Source organism: Acomys minous (genome assembly GCF_964271855.1).
Source record: "Acomys minous genome assembly, chromosome: 13".
NCBI lineage: Eukaryota > Metazoa > Chordata > Mammalia > Rodentia > Muridae > Acomys > Acomys minous.
The window spans coordinates 65,364,382-65,384,432 of record NC_140495.1 but is presented as its reverse complement, the minus strand read 5'-3'; the positions used below and the strand labels follow the sequence as shown (position 1 = coordinate 65,384,432).

Here is a 20,051-nt window from a genome sequence, read left to right as displayed (position 1 = left end):
CACCCCTTATTGCTAATTCAGGGGAGCTATCCATTTGGTCTAGGGCCCTAAGTCTGTAGAAGCCACCCCCTGGGGAGTGGGGAACTATCTCTTGAAGAGTTGGATGGAAAACCAAACACTGAGTAAAATCTGTCCACTATATCTCATATTTGTGTTGCAAGTCTTCAGCCACACCCCCTCAAGAAAATAAAATAAAATATAGGCATGGGAAATGATGACACATCACATGGCCACAATAGATAGGTTAAAATGGATTTGGTTTTTAAAAGTTGGAATGGGTTGGAATGGAGCCACATCCACTCCACCATTGACTTATGCACAAATATGACAACTGCCAGGAGGGAGAAACTCTTGGGAGGAAAGCTGCAAGTTGGGTTGATCAGGGATGAGATATTTCTGCCTGAAGCTCATTCCTAGATGCTAGAGTCAGAGCAAGAAATTTATTTGAAGGCTTGTGTAACACACTCAGGACAAACATCCTCTCCAGTCCATGCCATTGACTCCTCCACACTCTCTGCTTGGTTGTGCATCAGTCAGGGTTCTCTAGAAAACACAGAAATTATAGAATGAAGGTCCAAGAATCCACTAGTTGTTCAGTCCATGTGGCTCTGATGCCAGTGAAGGAGTGGACTTGCTAGTGAGGCAAGAGCAAGCAGGCAAAGAGACCAAGCTTCCCACTTGTGTGTCTTTAGGCTGCCTGTAGGAAGACCCTGCTATTAAGATAGAAATCCGTCAAGTCTGTGTCTGCACAGCTCTCTGAACTTGGTGTAAAATGAAGGACTCCCTTTCTCAGCAGGGACTCCTCTTCTCTGCTGGACCTTATCTGGGCAGTATCTCTAGGCACAGATGCCTGACCCTGCTTGGAGGCTGACCCTGCGCAGAGCCTTCTACAAGTGCTGTGTGACTTAGCATGCCCACTCCTTCCCCTTACTCATATAATTAAGTACTATGTTATGACCAATGAGTCCTTCCATCCTGTAACCCTAAGAACCATTATCTACCTCACGCCCAGAACAATAAAATGATCTCTGTGAGTCTGACTCCCAGAAGTCTTGTCTACTGTACTCATGGCCAGCGACTTGGTGTTGGGGGGGTGCTGGGGGGGGCAGTATCCATAGCTGCCTGCAAGTAAGGTGCATTTCCCCACCTCAAAAAGACTTCAGATTAAAAGTTGGCCTTCCCACTGCAAATGATTCAGTGTTTAAAAAGTCCCTCACAGTCATTTGGGTTTAGTTAATTCCAGATGCAGTAAAGTTGACAACCAAGAATAGTCATCACAGTTACATATAATCAACCATTTTTCTTTAAAACACAAATTAGTCCCGTACTTGTCATTATCTGTCCTATGACATATAAAACCAAGAGGAAGTGTTACCAGGAAAATTTGGGGTTCCCTCTCATAATTTCTTGGCCTAGCTAATAAAAGAATTTTGAAAAGGACTTGGAAGAAAGCTTGAGGACACTTTTATTAGAGGAAAGGGGGGAAAAAACAACAGGGTAGGAAACCTGAAATTTCCAGTGTCATATCCAAAAGAAACTCATGACAAGTGGCTAATTGTGGTGCCTATTAGAAGACCAAAATGTCTGCCGGCCTCCAGGGTCACTGAGTTCTTGTATCTTCTCAGCTCTTCTCACTCCTCCCCACACCCTAAACTTCTCCAGTTCATGGGCTTTCCTTCTGCTAGTTTCTCATTCCTGCAGTTTTGGCCATGGCCTCCTCTCTCATGCCCACCACCAGCTCCTCTCATGGTCTGGTTCACCCTGCTGAGGACTCTTCCAGAAGACTATGGCTGTCCTCTCCCTTATTTCTACAATCAAAACCTTCTCCCCAACCACGCCTTGGAGTGGCCACGGCCTCGCTTTGTATACCCAGCACCTACTGAGGGAAAGAACATGGAGAAAAGAAAGAAATCTGGTGTCAGGGTCAGGGCAGCCTCAGCAATGGATGTCAGCAAGCAGCTTATGGTAAACAGGGGCGGGGGGGGGGGGGGGGGGTGGGGGAGATGGGGGAGGAGGCAAGGTTTAGAGAAAGATTGAAGAAGATGAGAGTTGTCACAAATACAACTTAGACTTTTGACCAGTATCAGAAAGAAAAAAACGAGATAGAAAAGAAAAAAAGAAAGAAAGCTTAAGCTTTTCTGAGTTTGAAAGATACGTGAGCAAGCTGAATGGCGGAGGCTCTGTAAGTAGTGTCATAGGAGATGGGCTTGTTGGGAGGATAACTACATTGTCTCTTTAAGGGGATGGTTATTTTTTCCCATCTAAACTTTCCTTAGTGCTCTCCTGGCCAGGTGGCTGACAGGCTCTGTTTTGGAGCAGATCAGAATGTCTGCCTCCACCCAGGACCAGAGGTAGATTCCATTCTTTTGGCCAGGAAGCCTAAGAAGGGGGCAGGTAGGAAGTTTTCCTTTCTCGGGTGAGGAGGGAAGCAAAGGTGGGATCCAAAGCTGACCTTGAGTGAGAGGTAGAGCCCCCATTCGTCCTTCTCACTTCCCTTCCTGAAGAGCTTGCATGTCCCTCCCAGCCTAAAACAAGGTCCTGCCACACCCATTGAGATCCTTCCCATGCATTAGACCCCGCCCTGCTTGTCCCCTCCCTGGTCCCTTTGTGCACTGGCATTTCAGACCACATCAGCTTCTTAGGATGCTCTCTGCTACACAATACGTTCATTACAGCAAGTGTTCATGTAGCTACTCTGTGTGGGCCCAGTTTGTCCTGTCTTATTTTGGCTTTTTTCATGATTCTTTGTTTGGTCACAAAACAGAGACTGATTGTTGTTTTGTTTTGTTTTATTTTTTCCCTTCACCTGTACCATTCAAACTAGGGGTGTATACCAAGAAATCAATATACATTTACCTGAGTTACTAAGCACCAATTTATTTCTCTTTCTTTGTTCTAGCAGGGTTTTTTTGTTTTGTTTTGTTTTGTGTTTGTTTTCCCTGATAAGAAGCTGAGTGAGTTAGAATGTCTGGGAAGAGAGAGGGGACTTGAAAGGTTTCAGAAGCATTCCCACTGCTATCAATGCCTGGGGGGCTCCCGTTAGCAGTGGCCCGCCATGGTGTAGCCTCAGTTCCACTAAGATGCTCTCAAAAGCTAGAGTTTGTTCTAGCTGGATGGATATTTCTGATTAATTTGAGTGTAACATGAATTTTTCTTCACGGGGTTGTGTTAGTTATCTAGACAGAGATTGGTAGCCTTGGAGGCTGAAAGGAACGTTAGGTAAACATAGGAAACTACATATGCGTAAACCAAGCCATGGAGGAAAACAAAGAGTACATACACAAACACACATACATACACATTATAAATAATCATTTATACACATGTCCTATATATATCATGCACACATATACTCATATACACACATACCTACAAATACACACATGCATAATATATACACACATATATCTCTACATACATATGCATACTTACAAACACATATACATAAACACATGTACATATATCATATACATACACATGAGTACACATACATATACCTACACATAGATATCTATATGAAATACACACATGCATGTATATTCCATATACATACACACAAATACATATGCATATTCAGGTGCACACACATACCTATCTACACATACTTGTACATGTGCATACACATAGACATATATGTACATCATGCATACTTACAAATATATACATATACACACACAGAATCACACATATATATGAACACACTTGTATACAAGTACACACACACACACACACACACACACACATATGGACTTTGCTAGGTACTGCCATTGTTGTTCAGGTAGAGGTCACCAACCTCTACCTCTTGACAAAAAGCTGAAACAACAGGAATGAATGAGTGGGGTGGCTTAGAGTGGGTACTGACCTGAGAGAGCTTCTAGATGAGTAAAGTTTGTGGGTGTGTGTCTGTATGTATCGAATTGTCTGTGTGAGTGTGTGTGTAATTGTATGTGTGTACAGTCACATGTGGGGGGCAGTCAGAGAACAACTTGCAAGAGTTGGTTCTCTCCTTCTCCTGTATGGGTTCTGGGGACCAAATTCAAGGGGTTAAGCATGCACTGAGCTATCTCTCCAGCTCCCTTCAAGATGCCAGAAACTAATAGTTTATGATTTCATAATACCATTTATTGGATTTGAAGCAAATTTTTGTTTCTAAACCCATACTAAAAGTCTTGCCTTGAGTCTTGCAAAGATAGTTACTGTTGGTTACAAAGAAGCTCCCAAAATGGCAGTGCTGGTGACAATGTCCTAAACCCCCTTAAACCTCCAAGAATGTCCTTTATGATCTCAGCTACCTTGGGCAAGGACATCAAGTTTCCCATCAATCCCAGCAGTTCAAAGACCTTGCTGTCATATAAAATATGGTTGCTTTTTCACTAGTTTGCTCTTCTCTCTAACCCTCCATGGGGAAGCCTTGGCAGTTTGATCCTTAGTAGCCTTTCTTTCTAACCAAGGAGTCCCCAGAGTTTGGATTCACTGTGCCCACATTTAAGCATGGTACATATTTTTTTGTTTTATGAGAAAAAAAATGTCATCCAAATTGTCCACAGTTAGGGCTGCCTCTAGTCCTAATGATAGCATGAGTCTGGAGGTTGGTCCAGGGGGAGGTCATTTACCAAGCATTTGCAAATTTGTACTTCAGGGGCACATGGCAGGGCAATCTTCCTGAGGCTCGCCCAGGAGCTGTGGTGGCAATACTTCTGAAATCCAAGAATGTTGTGTTGTCATCAGAAAAGCCCATCTTGAGTGACAACACACATGACCAAGTTAGAGAAAGTAAATGTGTCTTATTTTTGTTTCTAAAATAGCCCAAAATTTATTTATTTATAGTATTTAAAAAAGAAATCGTCATAAACACACATACACATAAATGGTGACACCTGTAACAGCATTGTGTCTGTCCCACAAATGAAGAAGCTAAGATCCTACAAGCCAGGTTGTTTCACTCAGTGATTAAAATAGTGAATAGACGGACTGACCACCCACCCAATGTTCATTCTCTATCTTTGGGAAACAGACCATGGAGGAACTACAAAGTAGATACAGTATCTCTCATATCCAACCTCCAGCACTACCACAGACACTGAGTCTGACCTGACAGCCCCAGACATCCAGGGTCCCCTCAGTGTGGAGCATGACTGGGTCCAGACCCACAGAGCAGCCTGGGGGAGTGAAAGCAGACAAGCCCACAGGCTGTCCACCAATCGTGGGCTCGCCGAGGAAACTGTACGATGCTTTGCAGCTGGATCGCGAATCTTGCCAAGATGACCAAAAAGTCAGCCTTTGTCAGGTCAGAGTCAGCAGGTCAGTCTTTTTAAAAGCTCACTTATCCACTCTGTATATGTGCTAATTTTCCGACTTAAGTAACCCTCCTGGCTGGAAGGGGATGTCGCTTCATTCCAGGCATGTTTGTGCATCTTTCTCTTGGAGCCTTTTCCATCCCAGCAAGCAAGACATCTCTGGTAAATAAGCATCCAGGAAAATAAGGTCAGAACACTTGTTAGTACAAAAGTTGATAGCTGCCATTTCTTTTTCTTTTTTCTTTTTCTTTTTTGAGACAAAGTTTCTCTGTGTAGCCTTTGGCTGTCCTAGACTCGCTTTGTAGACCAGGCTGTCCTTGAACTCACAGCAATTCACCTGCCTCTGCCTCCCGAGTGCTGGGATTAAAGGTGTGCGCCACCATGCCCGGCTGATAGCTGCCATTTCTTGACGACTAGCTTGAGCCAGGCAATACCCTAGGGTAGCAGTTCTCAAGCTGAGGGTCAAGACTCCTTTAGAGTTGGACACCCCTTTCACAGAGATTGCATATCAGATATCCTAACTCAGATATTTACATTACAACTCTTAACAGTAGCAAAATTATAGATCTGAGGTAGCAGTGAAATAATTGTATGTAGGCTCACTTTTCTTAGCCAAGATATTTTATTAACAACTTAGTGACCGAGCAGACACCACTTATAACCCGACTAACCAAAACAGTAGGAAATGAGGATTAATGGACACAATAACAAAACCGTAAGGATATCGGTTCCAAGGAATGATTCTCTGGGCATGAGCCGCCACAGGATTTCTTCCACTGGAACCTGGGGTAACTAGAACCCAGAGCCTCAGCCGGAGCCAGAGCCCCAAAGCCTTCCCTCGAGCGGTTTTCTCTAGGAGCATCTTAAAGTGCAGCAAATAACAGCCAAATCTATCCCAAGTCTCCAAAAAGTCCCCGCCGCCAGTCCTGGGCTCATTTATATATCTCCTCCCAGAGGCTGGCTGGTCACAGGATCTTTTCAGCTGGCAACAATTAAGCTCCTGCACGAGGTGGTTGCTCGTCTAGGGAATTAACCTCACCTGTTCTCTCACGAGACCATTCCAATCCCACACTTGGAATCCTAAAAAACAGGTTTATCTCTCCTTCAATTGTAAGGTTGGGGTCACCACAACGTGAGGAGCTACATTAAAGGGCCCGGCATCAGGAAGGTTGAGACCCACTGCTCCAGGGGAATTATTTTGTTTATTCCTGAAGCCACCCTTGGAGAAATATGCTACTATACCCTGATTTACAGAGGATGGAATGAGGTGGAGTTGGCTGAATATCACACAGCAGGAAGGCTGCTGCTCCGCAGGCTGTGTTGTCCTGATTCCTGAACCCTAAAATGAACTAAGGAGCACCTATGTTCCTCCAGGACTGCAATTACATTGTTAGCATAACCTCAGTGCTCTGACTTTATGTTTATGTTGGTTTTGCTCAGTAATCTTATTTCCATTATGGAATGAACTGTGTCTCCTTTTAAATGCGCTTGAGATACTCTGGAGGAAACCTCACTTGGGTCAAACGGGCTGTATCACAAGGCCTGCTCCGGGCATGAACAGCAGAGGGCGCTGTGCAGCCGTGGCTTCCGTAGGAATGAGGTCTGCCTTGCTTTGTCCTCCCTGATCAGGATTTGTTTGACCATCAAAAATCCCCACCTGAGCAACTCAGAGAACACCTATGCTAGGCTCCCATTTCTGTAAGCATAGCAGAGTATCATTAATCGTGTCAGGGGTTGGCTGTCTCCCAAGCTGGGGCGAGCCTCAGGTTGGGTCAGTCAGTGATTGGCTGGATCTTCCCTCAATCTCTGCTCTGTCTTTTTCCTTGCACATCTTGAAGACAGGGTAAGTTTTGGGTCAAAGCTTTTGTGGGTGGGCTGGTGTTCCCCTCCCTCCACCCAACAGAGACCCACAACCAATCATCAAGTGTAGAACAGGGAACCCTGTGCAATAATTGGGGGACAGGATAGAAAGACCCAGAGGGAACAGGAGCTCCACAAGAAGACCAACAGAGCAACAAACTAGGCCCATGGATGCGGGTGGGGGGGAGAGAAAGCTGTGGAGACTGAAGCACCAACCAAGGACCATGCATGGACTGTACCTAGGCTTTTGTCTTTTTGTTTTGTTTTGTTTTGTTTTGTTTTGTTTGTTTGAGACACAGTCTCACTATGTAGTCCTAGCTGGTCTGGAACTACATAAACCAGGCTGGCCTTGAACTCCCAGAGATCTGACTGTCTCTGCCTCCTGAGTGCTGGGATCACAGGCATACACCGCCACCCCCTGGACCTCCTCTCCCACTTCTGCTGATCTCCCAAACTAATGCTTCTTTTCACCAGCTGTCTGTTAAGTAGTTCATCTATATTAGTGACAAATCGCAAACTGTTCTACCATGGACGAATCCCATAGCTTAGAGAAGGGCCAGAGTCAGTAAAAGTCTGCCTTTTCAATATTAAATCCAAATGTGAGAGTGCTCAGTTAAGGACTCTATGCCTGCTAGTTTTAACTAGCTGTGTCGTGCCTTGACACAACCTAGAATCAATCACCTGGGAAGAGAGTCCTAGTGAACAATTATCTAGACCTGATTGGCCTGTGGGCATCTCTGTGAGACCTTGTATTGATTGATGATTGATGTGGGAAGACTCAGCCCATTATAGACTGTCCCGTTCTGAAGGCAGGGGGTCCTGAACACTACAGAAGAGAGCAAGCAAGCTGAGAGCAAGCAAGCAAGCATCCATGTGTTTTCTCTCTCTCTCTCTCTCTCTCTCTCTCTCTCTCTCTGTCTGTCTCTCTCTCTCTCTGTCTCTCTCTCTCTCTGTCTCTCTCTCTCTGTCTCTCTCTCTCTCTGTCTCTCTCTCTCTCTGTCTCTCTCTCTCTCTCTCTCTCTCTCTCTCTCTCTCTGCTCTTGATTGTGGATATGATTCTTTAATCTCCTGCCTTGGCTTCCTCAAACTCATGAACTGTAACCTAAAACTGCAAACCAATTAACCACGTGTCCCCTAAAGCTCTTATTGGTGTATTTTATCTCAGCGACAGAAGTTAAAATAGTCCAGATTATTTGATTATCCTCCATTTGCTTCCCCAGTACCCCACACCTGTCAGTCTGCATAGATGACTGAATCATTTTACACTCCCTCCAACCCCCATCACTCTCCCTTTTCCTGATACCTTGTGCCAAAGTCCCACACCAGCACATCAAGTTTATGGAATTTTTAATACAGGAGACTTTACAAGATTTCTTCGAACTCACAGTATCTTTGCTTCCTCTACTAAATTATTTCAAACCCTTGCCTGGGCTATGCCTCAAAATGAAAAAAAAAGTATAAAAGAAGGCATGGCCCATGTCAGATGAGGGAAAAAGGAGTCACTCTCAACTATGAACATATGGAAGGGCCGAGGAAATTTCTCCAAGACAAGGTCTGATACCAACATGTCCATCCTGAATCTGCTATTACTAGTGGCCCAGTTTCTGGCTGCTGTTTTGTGACTTAGTCACCTCTTCATGGCTGCCTAACATTCATTTCCCCCAATATCACCTGTGTAGAAATAAGTCTCAAGGGTCAAGTGAATACAAGGTAGTTGCCACATATTCATGCACACCCTCTTACTAATGGTTCTAGGCCACATGGGAAAGTCAGGCCCACCTGTTATTGTGCTGCTGTAATCAATCAATGCTTTTGTGTCAGCAGTGGAGTTACTGTAAGTGCTAAAAATCGATTCCAAAGAAAGAACTAAACCTTTCTCTAACACTGAACAGCAGTGAATGCAGAGGCTCACAGCTGCCCAAGGTGCAGGAAAGAGGCAACAGTAGTGGGCTCAGCTCTCACCAAGACATTGACACAACCATCTCTAAGGCTTGAGGTACATTGTGGAACGGGGGTAGAAGTCTTCAAATTGTCATTCTCTTGAGGCTACATGGAGATATATCATCATCAGCTCACAACAGCTGCAGATACCTACACTTGGATAGGCCCTCCCAACAGTCAGTCATGGAAAAGGGAGGGACTCGCAATACCCTAACCTTTGCCTCTGAGCTATTGCCTTTCAATAGACTCTGGAAGAGACAAACTCGCTGTCCTTAGTGAGCTCACCAGGTTCCAATGATTAATTCCAAACCTATGGTCATAGTCGGCCCTAGTTGAATTTAGTGGATCAGAGGACAAAACAAATAGACATCAACATTAGAGAGAGATTTGTGGGGACAACTAATGGTGGACAGGTGGGACAGGAAGGAGGTGACAATGGTCAATAGTATTCATTGCCAACAAGTATGAAACTTTCAATGAACAGATTTAACTAATAAAGAAAATAAATACTTTAGAAAAGAACCAAAGTGTATGAGCTTGGCAAATGGATCAGTATACCATCAGTATACATCAGCACAAGTGAGGTCCCAGCATCTCCCCATCAAGGCCCCAGCATTAAGCCCTGGTCACAGAAACTCAGATGGCACAGGCATCAAAGAGAAGTCTCCCCACTTTCATTTCTGTGAGGAGCTGTGGACAAGAGTGTCTCCTCTGGTAGTCACGTCATCCTATTCCTTCTCCTCTCAACCCAGTGTCACCTGGTGGACACCAGCACAGTCACAGGTGGTTCAGCGACACTTGCAAGTAAACTTTCTACTTGGGTCTTCTATACTCACATTTTAGTCTCAGCGATTCAGTACTCTGGATCCATAGGCTGGACTTAATGATGCCCTCTAGAAGGGGTAAAAATAACAGAGTTGACAATGAGATACTGGCACAAAAAAAAAAGTATGAACCACATTCATAGATTAACACGCCTGCTGCCTAGAGGTAGCCATGTGAAAGTGAAGCTACTAAAGAGAAATATCCAAACTTTAAAAAATTTGTATTAATTTATTCAGATTACAACTCAATTGTTATCTCATCACTTGTATCCTCCCATTCCTCCCTCCCTCCCGCTTTCACTCCATTCCCCTCCCCTAGGTCTATGACTGAGGGGGACCTCCTCCCCCACTATATGGTAATAGACTATCAAGTCTCATCTTAGTAGCCTGCTTATTCTATCTCTAAGTGCCACCAGGCCTCCCCACCAAGGGGAGGTGTTCAAATATGGGGCACCAGAGTTCATGTCAAAGTCAGTTCCTGCTTTCCACATAACTGTGGAGAATGTCCTGTCCATTGCCTAGATCAGAGTAGGGGTTCAATGTTTACTATTGTATTGTCCTTGGTTAATGCAATAGTTTGAGCAGACCCCTGAGCTCCAATCCACCCATCATGATGTTCCTCTTGTAGGTTTCTAGGACCCTCTGGGTCATTCTATTTCCCCAGCTCCTATATTTCTCTTACCTAGAGTCTCAGTAGGATGTCCTCACATCTATCCCAATCTCCTGGTAAGTGAAGACTTTCATGGGACATGCCTTTTGGGCTAGTGCCCAATTATAAGTGAGTATATACCATGTGAGTCTTTCTGCTTCTGGGTTAACTCACTTATTATAATCATTTCTAGTCCCATCCATTTGTCCACAAATTTCAGGGTTTCCTTGTTTTTAATAGGAAATATCCACAAAGACCTGAAGTACTGTATTTCACTAAAGTAACATTATGAGTAGCCTCATTGTCTTTGTTTTGTTTTGTTTTGTTTTGTTTTTATAGAGAAACAAAACCTGTCAGTTAGGACCATACATTCATCAATTAGATGGCGCGTTTTCATTTCAGAAATAGTAAATGGCAAAGAAAATGCCTGTCTTAAAAGTGATGAACTGTAATACTAAGTTAGCTTGAAATAGCCATAGATGTTGCTTCTCAATACACTCAGAAAGTCTATTTCCGAATCTGAGGGAGACTTTACTGGCTGAGTAAATAATTTTTTAGCAGATTCAGAAGTTCTGACACTCTTCGTGGTGCCCTCAAAGACAGATTGTCCCTTCCAAAGTCTCCTTTACAGGCCATAAGTGCATGCATGGTTCCTCTAGGCCAAGGAAGCATGCTCTACTGCAAAGAGTCCTGGGCTTGGAGCATGGACAGACTTTGGTTGGCATTTATTCTACTTCTGCTGAGATGGGTGACGTTGCACATATTCTATTAAGTTCTCAGCTAACCTCCTCACCTATAAAATGAATGGGTTAACCTAAAATCCTATTTCAAACTCAACTCTCATTTCTCAGCTCCCACCTCTTATCAATCTCTGGTCTTGGGGTTCATCTCAATGGCTTCATGTCACACTAAAGTGTATGCACATGCAAAATTCCCTCAAAAGATATCTTCTGCCAGCTTTCCATGTCAACTTAATTCTCAATGTTCATGAAATAAAGAAAAGAGTGATTCACTTTGCTAACAAACTCTGTGTGCTGGACCATGGCACCCATCTCTGCTCCAGCAAAGACACTGACCCTCCACTATGTCTACAAAAGAAGGAGGGACCTTACCTCTACTGCCCTCGATTTCCCCTTCAGTGAAGATACCCTCATCCTCAGAGCATCCCTTATCTGGAAAGCAATGACAGTCAGCAGTCAACAGATGTCAGGGGAAGCAGCAGCATTCCAAAATATGGATGCATGCCCTAGAACTTGCAGACCAGTGGTTCTAGCCAGGGCAACAACATCAGGTGAATCAGCCCAGAACCCAGCAAATAACAGGACGTGGATAAAGGTTGAAGAGCGACGATAACAATCCACGGAACTATTTTCAAACTGGGGCCACGGTTTCCATGTGTTTTACCAACAATATACGCTCCCCATCTCTGCTTGTCTTCATAAGAAGCAAGCACACTTCCCCGAATGGGAGGATACATGGGATGGGCTAACAACTGAGATGTAATATGTATAAATTAATAAAAATGTATTAAAAAAAGAAAAAAGAAAAGAAAAAAATAAAATAAAATAAATAAAATAAAATAAAAAAAGAAGCAAGCACAGAAAGTATAGAGTTCTTCCTTTCTCACCGCTGATGCCCTGAGCTGTGCTCACAAGTTCAGCAACCCCAGAATCCAATGAAAACAGTTATCACCCTCCTGCTTTCCTCAGCCACATGGAATTGAATGGAGCAACGAATGAAGCAAACTCAATTTACCTTGTGATCCATAATGGTACCAAACAGCAAGATGAAAAATCCCTGTGGTAAAATTCAACAGAATCGTGAGGGACAGCTTCTCAAACAGCATCCCACTGTTATTGCAATCCTACTCCTCTGGGTAATCTCTTGGATGGTACCTGGGCATTAGAAGTTCATTTCCACTGATGCAAAGGAACATGTGTTGGCAAAGCCTATCATGGTGGCACAGATCTGTATTCCTAACGCTTGGGAGGCAGAGGTAGGAAGATCTCTAGTTCAACGCCAATGAGCTTAAGACAAGCCTGAGTAGCTGAGTGAGACCTGCTTCTAAGACAGATGAAACAGAATAGGCCAGCATGATGGCTCAGAAGGTGAGCACACTTGCCACCAAGCCTACCTACCATAACTTGACCCTTAGGACTCAAATGGTGGAAGTAGAGAAAATGACTCTGGTACATTTTCTTCTAGCCACCACATACAGGATACAGCATGTATGCATACACATACAAACGGATGAGGGCTAGAAGATACATGTTTTTTTTTAATTAATGAAATATGGATTGGTGGGTCCTTTCTTTGAATCTACCTCCTTCCTGGCAAAGAAGATCACCCTGGCAGACTTGTACAAGTGGGTTACTGATTCCTATTGAATGACTACTGCTGTAGAAAAAAGGGTTTTCAACCTCACTGTATGGTTTGAGTGAGAAGCACCCCCATAGGCTCTGAACCTCTAGTCTCCAGCTGCTGGTGCTGTTGTGGGATATTGTGGCACTTTCTATACTGGAAGCCTAACGTGCAGCTGTAGAACAGTAAGGGTGGGGCTAGAGGGATATAGCCAGACCAAGTTGCAGCCTGGATCTTTTAATTCTTAATCCCAAGAAAATGCATAAAAGTCATGCCATAAGCTCCTGCCACCAGGACCTGAGAGGCACCTCCTACACCTTCCACTCCCTACCCCCGACACACACACACACACACACACACACACACCATGAGATTGACAGCTAAAATAAATTCCTTCTTTTCTTAAGTTTATTGACTCTGGCACCTTATGCCAGTGACAAGAACAGTCTCTGAAATATGTATTAATTCCTACAATTTCATCTCAAATATTGAAGTGTCTCATCTTGCTCATGATAACAGTTACACATGACATGGAATCTGAACGTTCAAAACCACAACCAGGGAAATTGTCTTTAAAAAATTAAATTAGGGTCCTGGTTCACTGTGAGTTGTGGTGGGCACTCTGAAAATTGTCGGCTATGGTCCCTGAGCTGGTAGAAGAATTTTCTGAATTCAATGCAAAGGAAAACTACACAGAGCTGGAAGCTGGGACGACCTTTTCTCTATCTGCAGCCAGTTTTATCGTGAAGAAACACTGATCAAGTGACAAAAACTATTACATGTAAGTCAGAGGTAACACTGACTAAGAAGGGAGGGCTTAGCATAACTAAAAGCCTTTAAAACATTTTTCTATCAATAAAAGAAAATTTTAAATATTCTGAAGAAGAACTACAGAGGTGGACAGATCTCTGTGAGTTATAGGCCAGCCTGGTCTACAAAGCAAGTTCAGGACAGCCAAGGTTACAAAGAGAAACCCTGTCTCAAAAACAAAGGAAAAAAAAAAAACCTGCAGGCCCCGTGGTAACTGCTGACATAACTTATATGAGGCCTGGGATTGGTTCCCAGCACCAGCAGAGGAAGGAGATGGGGGGGACAGTGAAGGAGAAGGAGGTGAAAATGGAAGAGGGGGGACATGGAGAAGAAAGAAGAGGAGAAGAGATAGAATGGGAGGGGAGGAAGGGAAAGGGGGTAGGAAAAAGGGAGGGGCAAGGATTAGAGGGGACAGAGTAAAAGAGGGTGGGGGAGGGGAGGGGTCGGTGGGAGAGGAAGGGAGGAGGCGAGAGGAGACGAGAACGAAATTGTCAGTTACTGGAATAACTTTTAGAGTGGGAAATTTAAGCACATATGGTAGCTCACGCCTATAGCCCCATCCCTCAGGAGGCCGGGGTAGGAGAATCATTATGAGTTTGAGGCTACACTGGGCTTAAAAAAAAAAAAAAAAAAGATCTTTTCTCAAATGTTTAAAACAAAACAGAGAGCCAGAGAGAAGGACCAGCAGTTAAGAGCACTGGTTGTTCTTGCAGAGGACTTGGGGCTCAGTTCCCAGCACCCACATAGCAGCTTCCAGCAATATGTAACTCCAGTTCGGGGGATCTGATGCGCTCTTCTGGCCTCCTTGGTCACTGCAATAAAGACATAACTGCAAGCAAAATAATCCACACACATAAAATAAAAAAATAAAGGGAAAAAATGTTTGACCTAAGGCAAAAAGAGAAGGGACATTTATGTTAATAAGAGCTTTTGAGTTCAAGAGAACAAAAGTACTTAATGTTTTCTCTTTAAAGCGGTACAACAGGAAGAGTGAGGCTGGACTGGTTGTAGTTACTGAACAATGAGTAATATATGGGGGTGGCCTAGGTTGGCCTTTCTTTAAAGCCTGTGGTAAATTTCCACTTCGTGTGGTGCCTTTAAGGGCTAGCGACAAGTCAAAAGAAGTGCTTCACCACTTTACTCAGTAGTTTCAATATCCAAAGCAAAAGCTGGAAACTTTCTCCCAAACTCCAGAGAGTAGATATTTACATTTTGCCGGCCATGCCCCTCTGTTGCAACTGCTCAAATGTTTCGTTGTAGCTCAGAGTCAGCAGGAGGAAAACATAAATAAATGAGCATAGCCGTGTTCCAGTGGAACCCTCTTTACAAAGGCAGGCAGAAGGCTGCCTTTCCCAAGCCCTGGTTAAAAGTGTCATGAAGACTGGGAACCTGCCAGGTTTTCTATTACTCATAGGAAGAGAATGCAATCTCTAAAATGCGAGCTTAGAATCGAGAGAGAGAGGAAAACAACCTTCACAGGCACCATCTTGTCAGAGCAGGCAGGCTAAAGTGGAGAAGACAGCAGAGAGAATTCCACATGCAAATCCTTATTTTACCAGACGAGAGAGTTGACACCTGGAGGGAAAAGGCCTTCTCAAGATGGATAACATAGGGCAAAATATATAGATAAATAGCATCTAGCTTCTGTTTCACATCAAATGGCAAGAAAGGTCAGCTTCCAAAGTGAAGGCCAGCGATCATCTCTTCCCGCTAGAGAGAATGTTTATTTTGCCGACTTTCCTCAAGAAAAACAGCATTATGCTTATTTTGACCATGCAGTAACTTTTTACACCCATGACAGGGTATAAACGACAGTCATCTATGTAAGAAGGTTAACATCTGACAAGACAGGAAGGACGCAGAGTCAGCTAGAGAAAAGGAAGGGCATTCCCCTCCAACCAGCCTGGTCAGGTAACTCCAGAGTCACTGGTGGCCAATCATAGGAATTCACACCTATAATTTCAGCACACGGGAAGCTGAAACAGGCAGACAGCTACAAGTTTGGGGCCACCTTGGCTTCAAAATGAGGTTCTGTCTTTTTAAAAAAAAGGGTTCTTGTTTTTTGTTTTTTGGTTTTTTTTAATGAGGAGAGGGGACCAGGTGAGATGGTTCAGTGGGTGAAGGCCCTTGCCACCAAGGCTGATGACATGAGTCCAATCCTCAGGATCTGCATGATGGAGAAAAAGAACTGATTCCTGTAAGTTGTCCTCTGACCTCTACATGTATTCTGGGATGGGCATACACCCGCACACATATATGCACACAGAGTGTAAAATAAATAGGTAGATGATAGATAGATAGAAAGATAGATAGATAGACAGACAGACAGACAGACAGACAGACAGACAGATACATAGAATAATAACAGAGGGGGAATTATTTTTAAGTGGGAGAACATGTCAGTGCACTTGGGGAAAGCTACACTCAGAGACCCCTGAAAACTTGGTACCTCTTAATGGTAAATAAATCACAGCTATCCTTGGATGTCCAGCCAGAAATACAAAGCAAAGTCCCCTTCCAGAACTTACCTGGAAAGCATTGAGCAAGGCAAAGATTATATGGAACGCCAGGTGTGTGCCTTCTAGCAGAGTTGCTACCCCAAAACCCCAGGTCAGTCCCAGAAGTGGGGTGAGGATGGCAACATTTTTGCTGATCCTGACAACTATGGCCATGTCCTGAGATTTTGAGCTGCCAATCAATGGCCTCTGCGTGTTGACAGCAACTGCCAGAACCACAAGAAGATTCACAGCCACAATGGCCAAGGCCGGGACGGCAAAAGCAAAAAGGGCTTTGGTTTGGCCCCAGTTAAGCCAGCAGGCATCTTTTCTGGTGTAGCCTGCCCTGGGCTCTGTGACAATAACTGTGGTGGCAGCGATCACGAGGGGACACCCATAGCCAACGGCAAAGCCAATGGCCATCATCCGGGACTTCATCATCCTGCGGAAGACAACCAGTATTCCATAGACAATGAGCAGCGCCTTGAAGAGCATCCAGAAGAACAGAGAGAGGAAGAAAAAGTGGCTGAAAAATGTCACGGCCACACACCACTTGTGGTCCTCCTGAATATTTGCGTCAAAGTTGGAGCCAATGATGAACCACAGGTTTGCGGTCAGGAGGCACACTGCAATGTTCACGATGCACACGTGGCGCATGTAGGATATCTCTGTCACAACCACCCGAGACCAAACCACAGCTTCGATGAGCAGGCAGAGGACCAAGCTAAAGATGGAGATGCTGAGTCCAATGAAAGTGATATATTTCAGGACATTGTCCCTTACAGGTTTGGATGACATGAGAATGGAGAAGGACATTACAGCTTTGGTGTATTTACACTGGCATTTCAGTGTGTTGTTGATGTCTGACACCGTTTTGCATGGCATCTCATCCCACTGCCTTCTCTGAGAATGCCAGCCAACGCACTGGACGCTGGCGCTCTGGGATTTATTGATTCTATCAAAGGTGAGTATGATTTCGTTCAGACCTTCGGGCAAAACCAGTGACAGGATCAGGTCACTTATGGGCTTTTGGAGAGTTATATTTGGCTGATAGGTTTCTTTCAAAATGGCCCCCAAGGTGGGAAAAGCTATGCCAATGGCTTGGGAAGCATTGGATGACAGTGTGCGTAGTGCTTGCCTGGGAACCTCTATCAGCACCAAGACACGGTCTGTGGCATTGTCAACGGGGATGGAGATGCTGAATCTGTTCTCTGAGGCATCCTGAGAGATGCGAGAGCCTTTCGTCTGAATGAAGAGCTCATCTACAGTGCCCTCAGATTCATCTTGGATTTGGAGTTTCTTGGCAAAAGAATTCACTGACTCCAGCAAATCTGAGCTGGCATTTTTATTGGCAATGAAAGCCCAATTTGGAATGGCAGCAGTGGCAAGGATGTGGTTGGCCATTTTCCCATAATTCTGAAAATGGAAACAAGACTATTAATTTTTTTAAGTCAATTTCTAAATTCTGACCTTTGGCAGATCTAATTATTTCACCTTATTAGATACTTTCCCCTTCAATTGCAATCATGCATTAGTAAGGCTAATGGAAGAAAAATAAAAGAATACAAAAAAAAAACATATTTTAGTATAAAAATGGAGAATTCCAGCAGTTGTCCTGGCTAGTTTTTTGTTTGGTTGGTTGGTTAGTTGGTTGGTTGGTTGGTTAGTTTTGGTTGGTTTGTTGGTTGGTTTTTCAAGACAGAGTTTCTCTGTGTAGCCTTGGCTGTCCTGGACCAATTTTGTAGACCAGGCTGGCCTTGAACTCACAGCGATCCACCTGCCTCTGCCTCATGAGTGCTGGGATTAAAGGTGTGTGCCACCACCATCTGGCTTGTCCTGGCTAGTTTTAAGTCAGTGTGGCACAAGCTACAGTCATCTGAAAGAAGAGGACTTCAATGGAAAAATATGCTTTCATAAAATCTAGCTATAGGGCATTTTCTTAATTGTGATGAAGGAGGGCCCAGCTCACTGTGGATGGTACCAATCCTGGGCTGGTGGTCCTGGGTTCTATAAGATAGCAGGATGAGCAAGACCTAATGAGCAAGCCAGGAAGCAGCATCCCTCCATGGCCTCTGTATCAGCTCCTGACTCCAGGATCCTGCCATGTTTGAGTTCCTGACCCGACTTCCTTCAAATGGTGGACTGTGAGGTGGAAGTATAAGCCAAATAAACCCTTTCCTCCCCAATGTGTTTCATCATGGGCAGAGAAACCGTAACTAAGATAGCCATTAAGGGCATTGGCTGCTCTTGCAGGGGACCAGGGATCAGTTCCCAGCACCCACACAGTGTCTCACTACCATCTGTAACTCCAGTTCCACTTCTGGCCTCTGTGAGCACTGCCCAAACATGGTATACATACACCCTTGCAGGCAAGATACCCATACACATAAAAAATAAATCTTTTGGAAAAAATATATATCATATATACATGTATATATCATATATGTTATATATGCATATATGTGTTTGTCTAATTATTATTGCATCCAAGGAAGATCTTCACAGTACACAATATAGAACTTAAGTTCCATGAAATGTGAATGATTGTTTTATGAAAGGAAATGATAATTTTAAGAAATACTACATACATACTTTATTCCTATATTCCTCCCTTTAATAATGCACACCAATGCTCATGAGCTCACTAAAGTCTCTAAGAAGCTGACCTGGGGCTTTCTGGAATAGATCTGTTAAGAGAAGGCTTTCCTAACATGTCTAAAGCTCTGGGTTCCCTTCCCAACACTGCAAAGACAGGGTGGAATGGTGCATGCCTGAAATTCCAATACTGGGGAAGTTGAGGCAGGAGGACCGGAAGTGGAAAGTCAAACGCAGCTATCTAGGAAGTTGGAAACTAGCTTGGGCTACACGAGACCAAATGACCCATCCTAAAGGAGCACATTTAACTTTTATTTAATGCACAGCTTCTAACTACTGCTGCGATGTACAACTCCCTTCTAAAAGTGAAAACTCAAACAATGTGATCTACTAGGGTAGGCCTGTTCTGTGGCCATCACTATATATCCAAAATCTAACTTCCACAAAGAAGACTGCTGGACAGAAGTATCTGCTGCTGCTGTTATGGTTGTTGTACATTTTACCCTGAAAGGAACATTTGACACAGTTAAAGATGCAAGGCTTAAGAAAAATCGTGTCCGAGTTCAGTGAAATTAATTTTTAAAGTACCTTCATTTTCTTCCAAGTCACATTAGCATGTATTTCATAAGTTTGTGAGATATTTTTTAATAAGTCCACTATGAATGCAATATTTCCAGATGTAACTTCAGAGGTGTTTATAGCATCAACTATGCAGATATAGTCCTCAGGGCAGTGATGTCGGATTCCTTGAGACAAATTCCCAACACGCACTGGTGCCGTATTGCCCATCAGGTTCATGGGAAAAACAGAAGACGATGCCATGGAAAGGCCAGTTGCAGGATGTGTGTGCTGTGTAAAAAGTAATAAACCAACAGGCATTGAATTTTGAAAGGAATTAAACCACAAACAACCCCCATGGGAGAAACAGGTAAACAAAAATCTGGCCCTAAGAGAAGCTCACTTGCTGAGAATAATTTAAGGAAGTCACAGAAGGCCTGGCTGTCACTGCAATTCCCAGAAATCAAACTAATGACCCTTTTTAGAATTCCCTTTCAGAATAATGGTTTAAGCTGAAGTGAGTGAGTGTGTGTGTGTGTGTGTGTGTGTGTGTGTGTGTGTGTGTGTGTTATATGTATGTGCATGCTCATATATATACATGTCACAAGGTGAAGAGTACTTTTTACTGTATATACACATTTGGACATTAAGAGTCAACATC

The 20,051-nt window shown here is 43.8% G+C and overlaps 1 protein-coding gene and 1 long non-coding RNA gene across 4 annotated transcripts in view; one reads left to right on the top strand and one right to left on the bottom strand.

Moving 5' to 3' along the window:
* LOC311581228 overlaps positions 1-20,051 on the top strand; it is a 1,115,569-nt gene that overhangs the window by 956,324 nt on the left and 139,194 nt on the right. The gene's annotated exons all lie outside the window — the stretch shown is intronic.
* LOC311582007 (adhesion G protein-coupled receptor F4-like) overlaps positions 1-20,051 on the bottom strand; it is a 42,229-nt gene that overhangs the window by 5,081 nt on the left and 17,097 nt on the right. For 2 of the 3 annotated variants that reach the window (XM_084754631.1, XM_084754632.1), the window contains exons 5-10: positions 19,421-19,681; positions 16,271-17,653; positions 12,327-12,368; positions 11,684-11,743; positions 9,935-9,991; positions 4,770-5,456 (exon numbers count right to left, since the gene is read on the bottom strand). In XM_084754631.1, the coding sequence (XP_084610757.1) occupies positions 9,944-9,991; positions 11,684-11,743; positions 12,327-12,368; positions 16,271-17,653; positions 19,421-19,681 (1,794 nt within the window). In that variant the 3' untranslated portion in view covers positions 4,770-5,456; positions 9,935-9,943. Of the gene's footprint in view, positions 1-4,769; positions 5,457-9,934; positions 9,992-11,683; positions 11,744-12,326; positions 12,369-16,270; positions 17,654-19,420; positions 19,682-20,051 lie in introns of those variants that run through there. The other variant, XM_084754633.1, reaches the window with a different exon arrangement.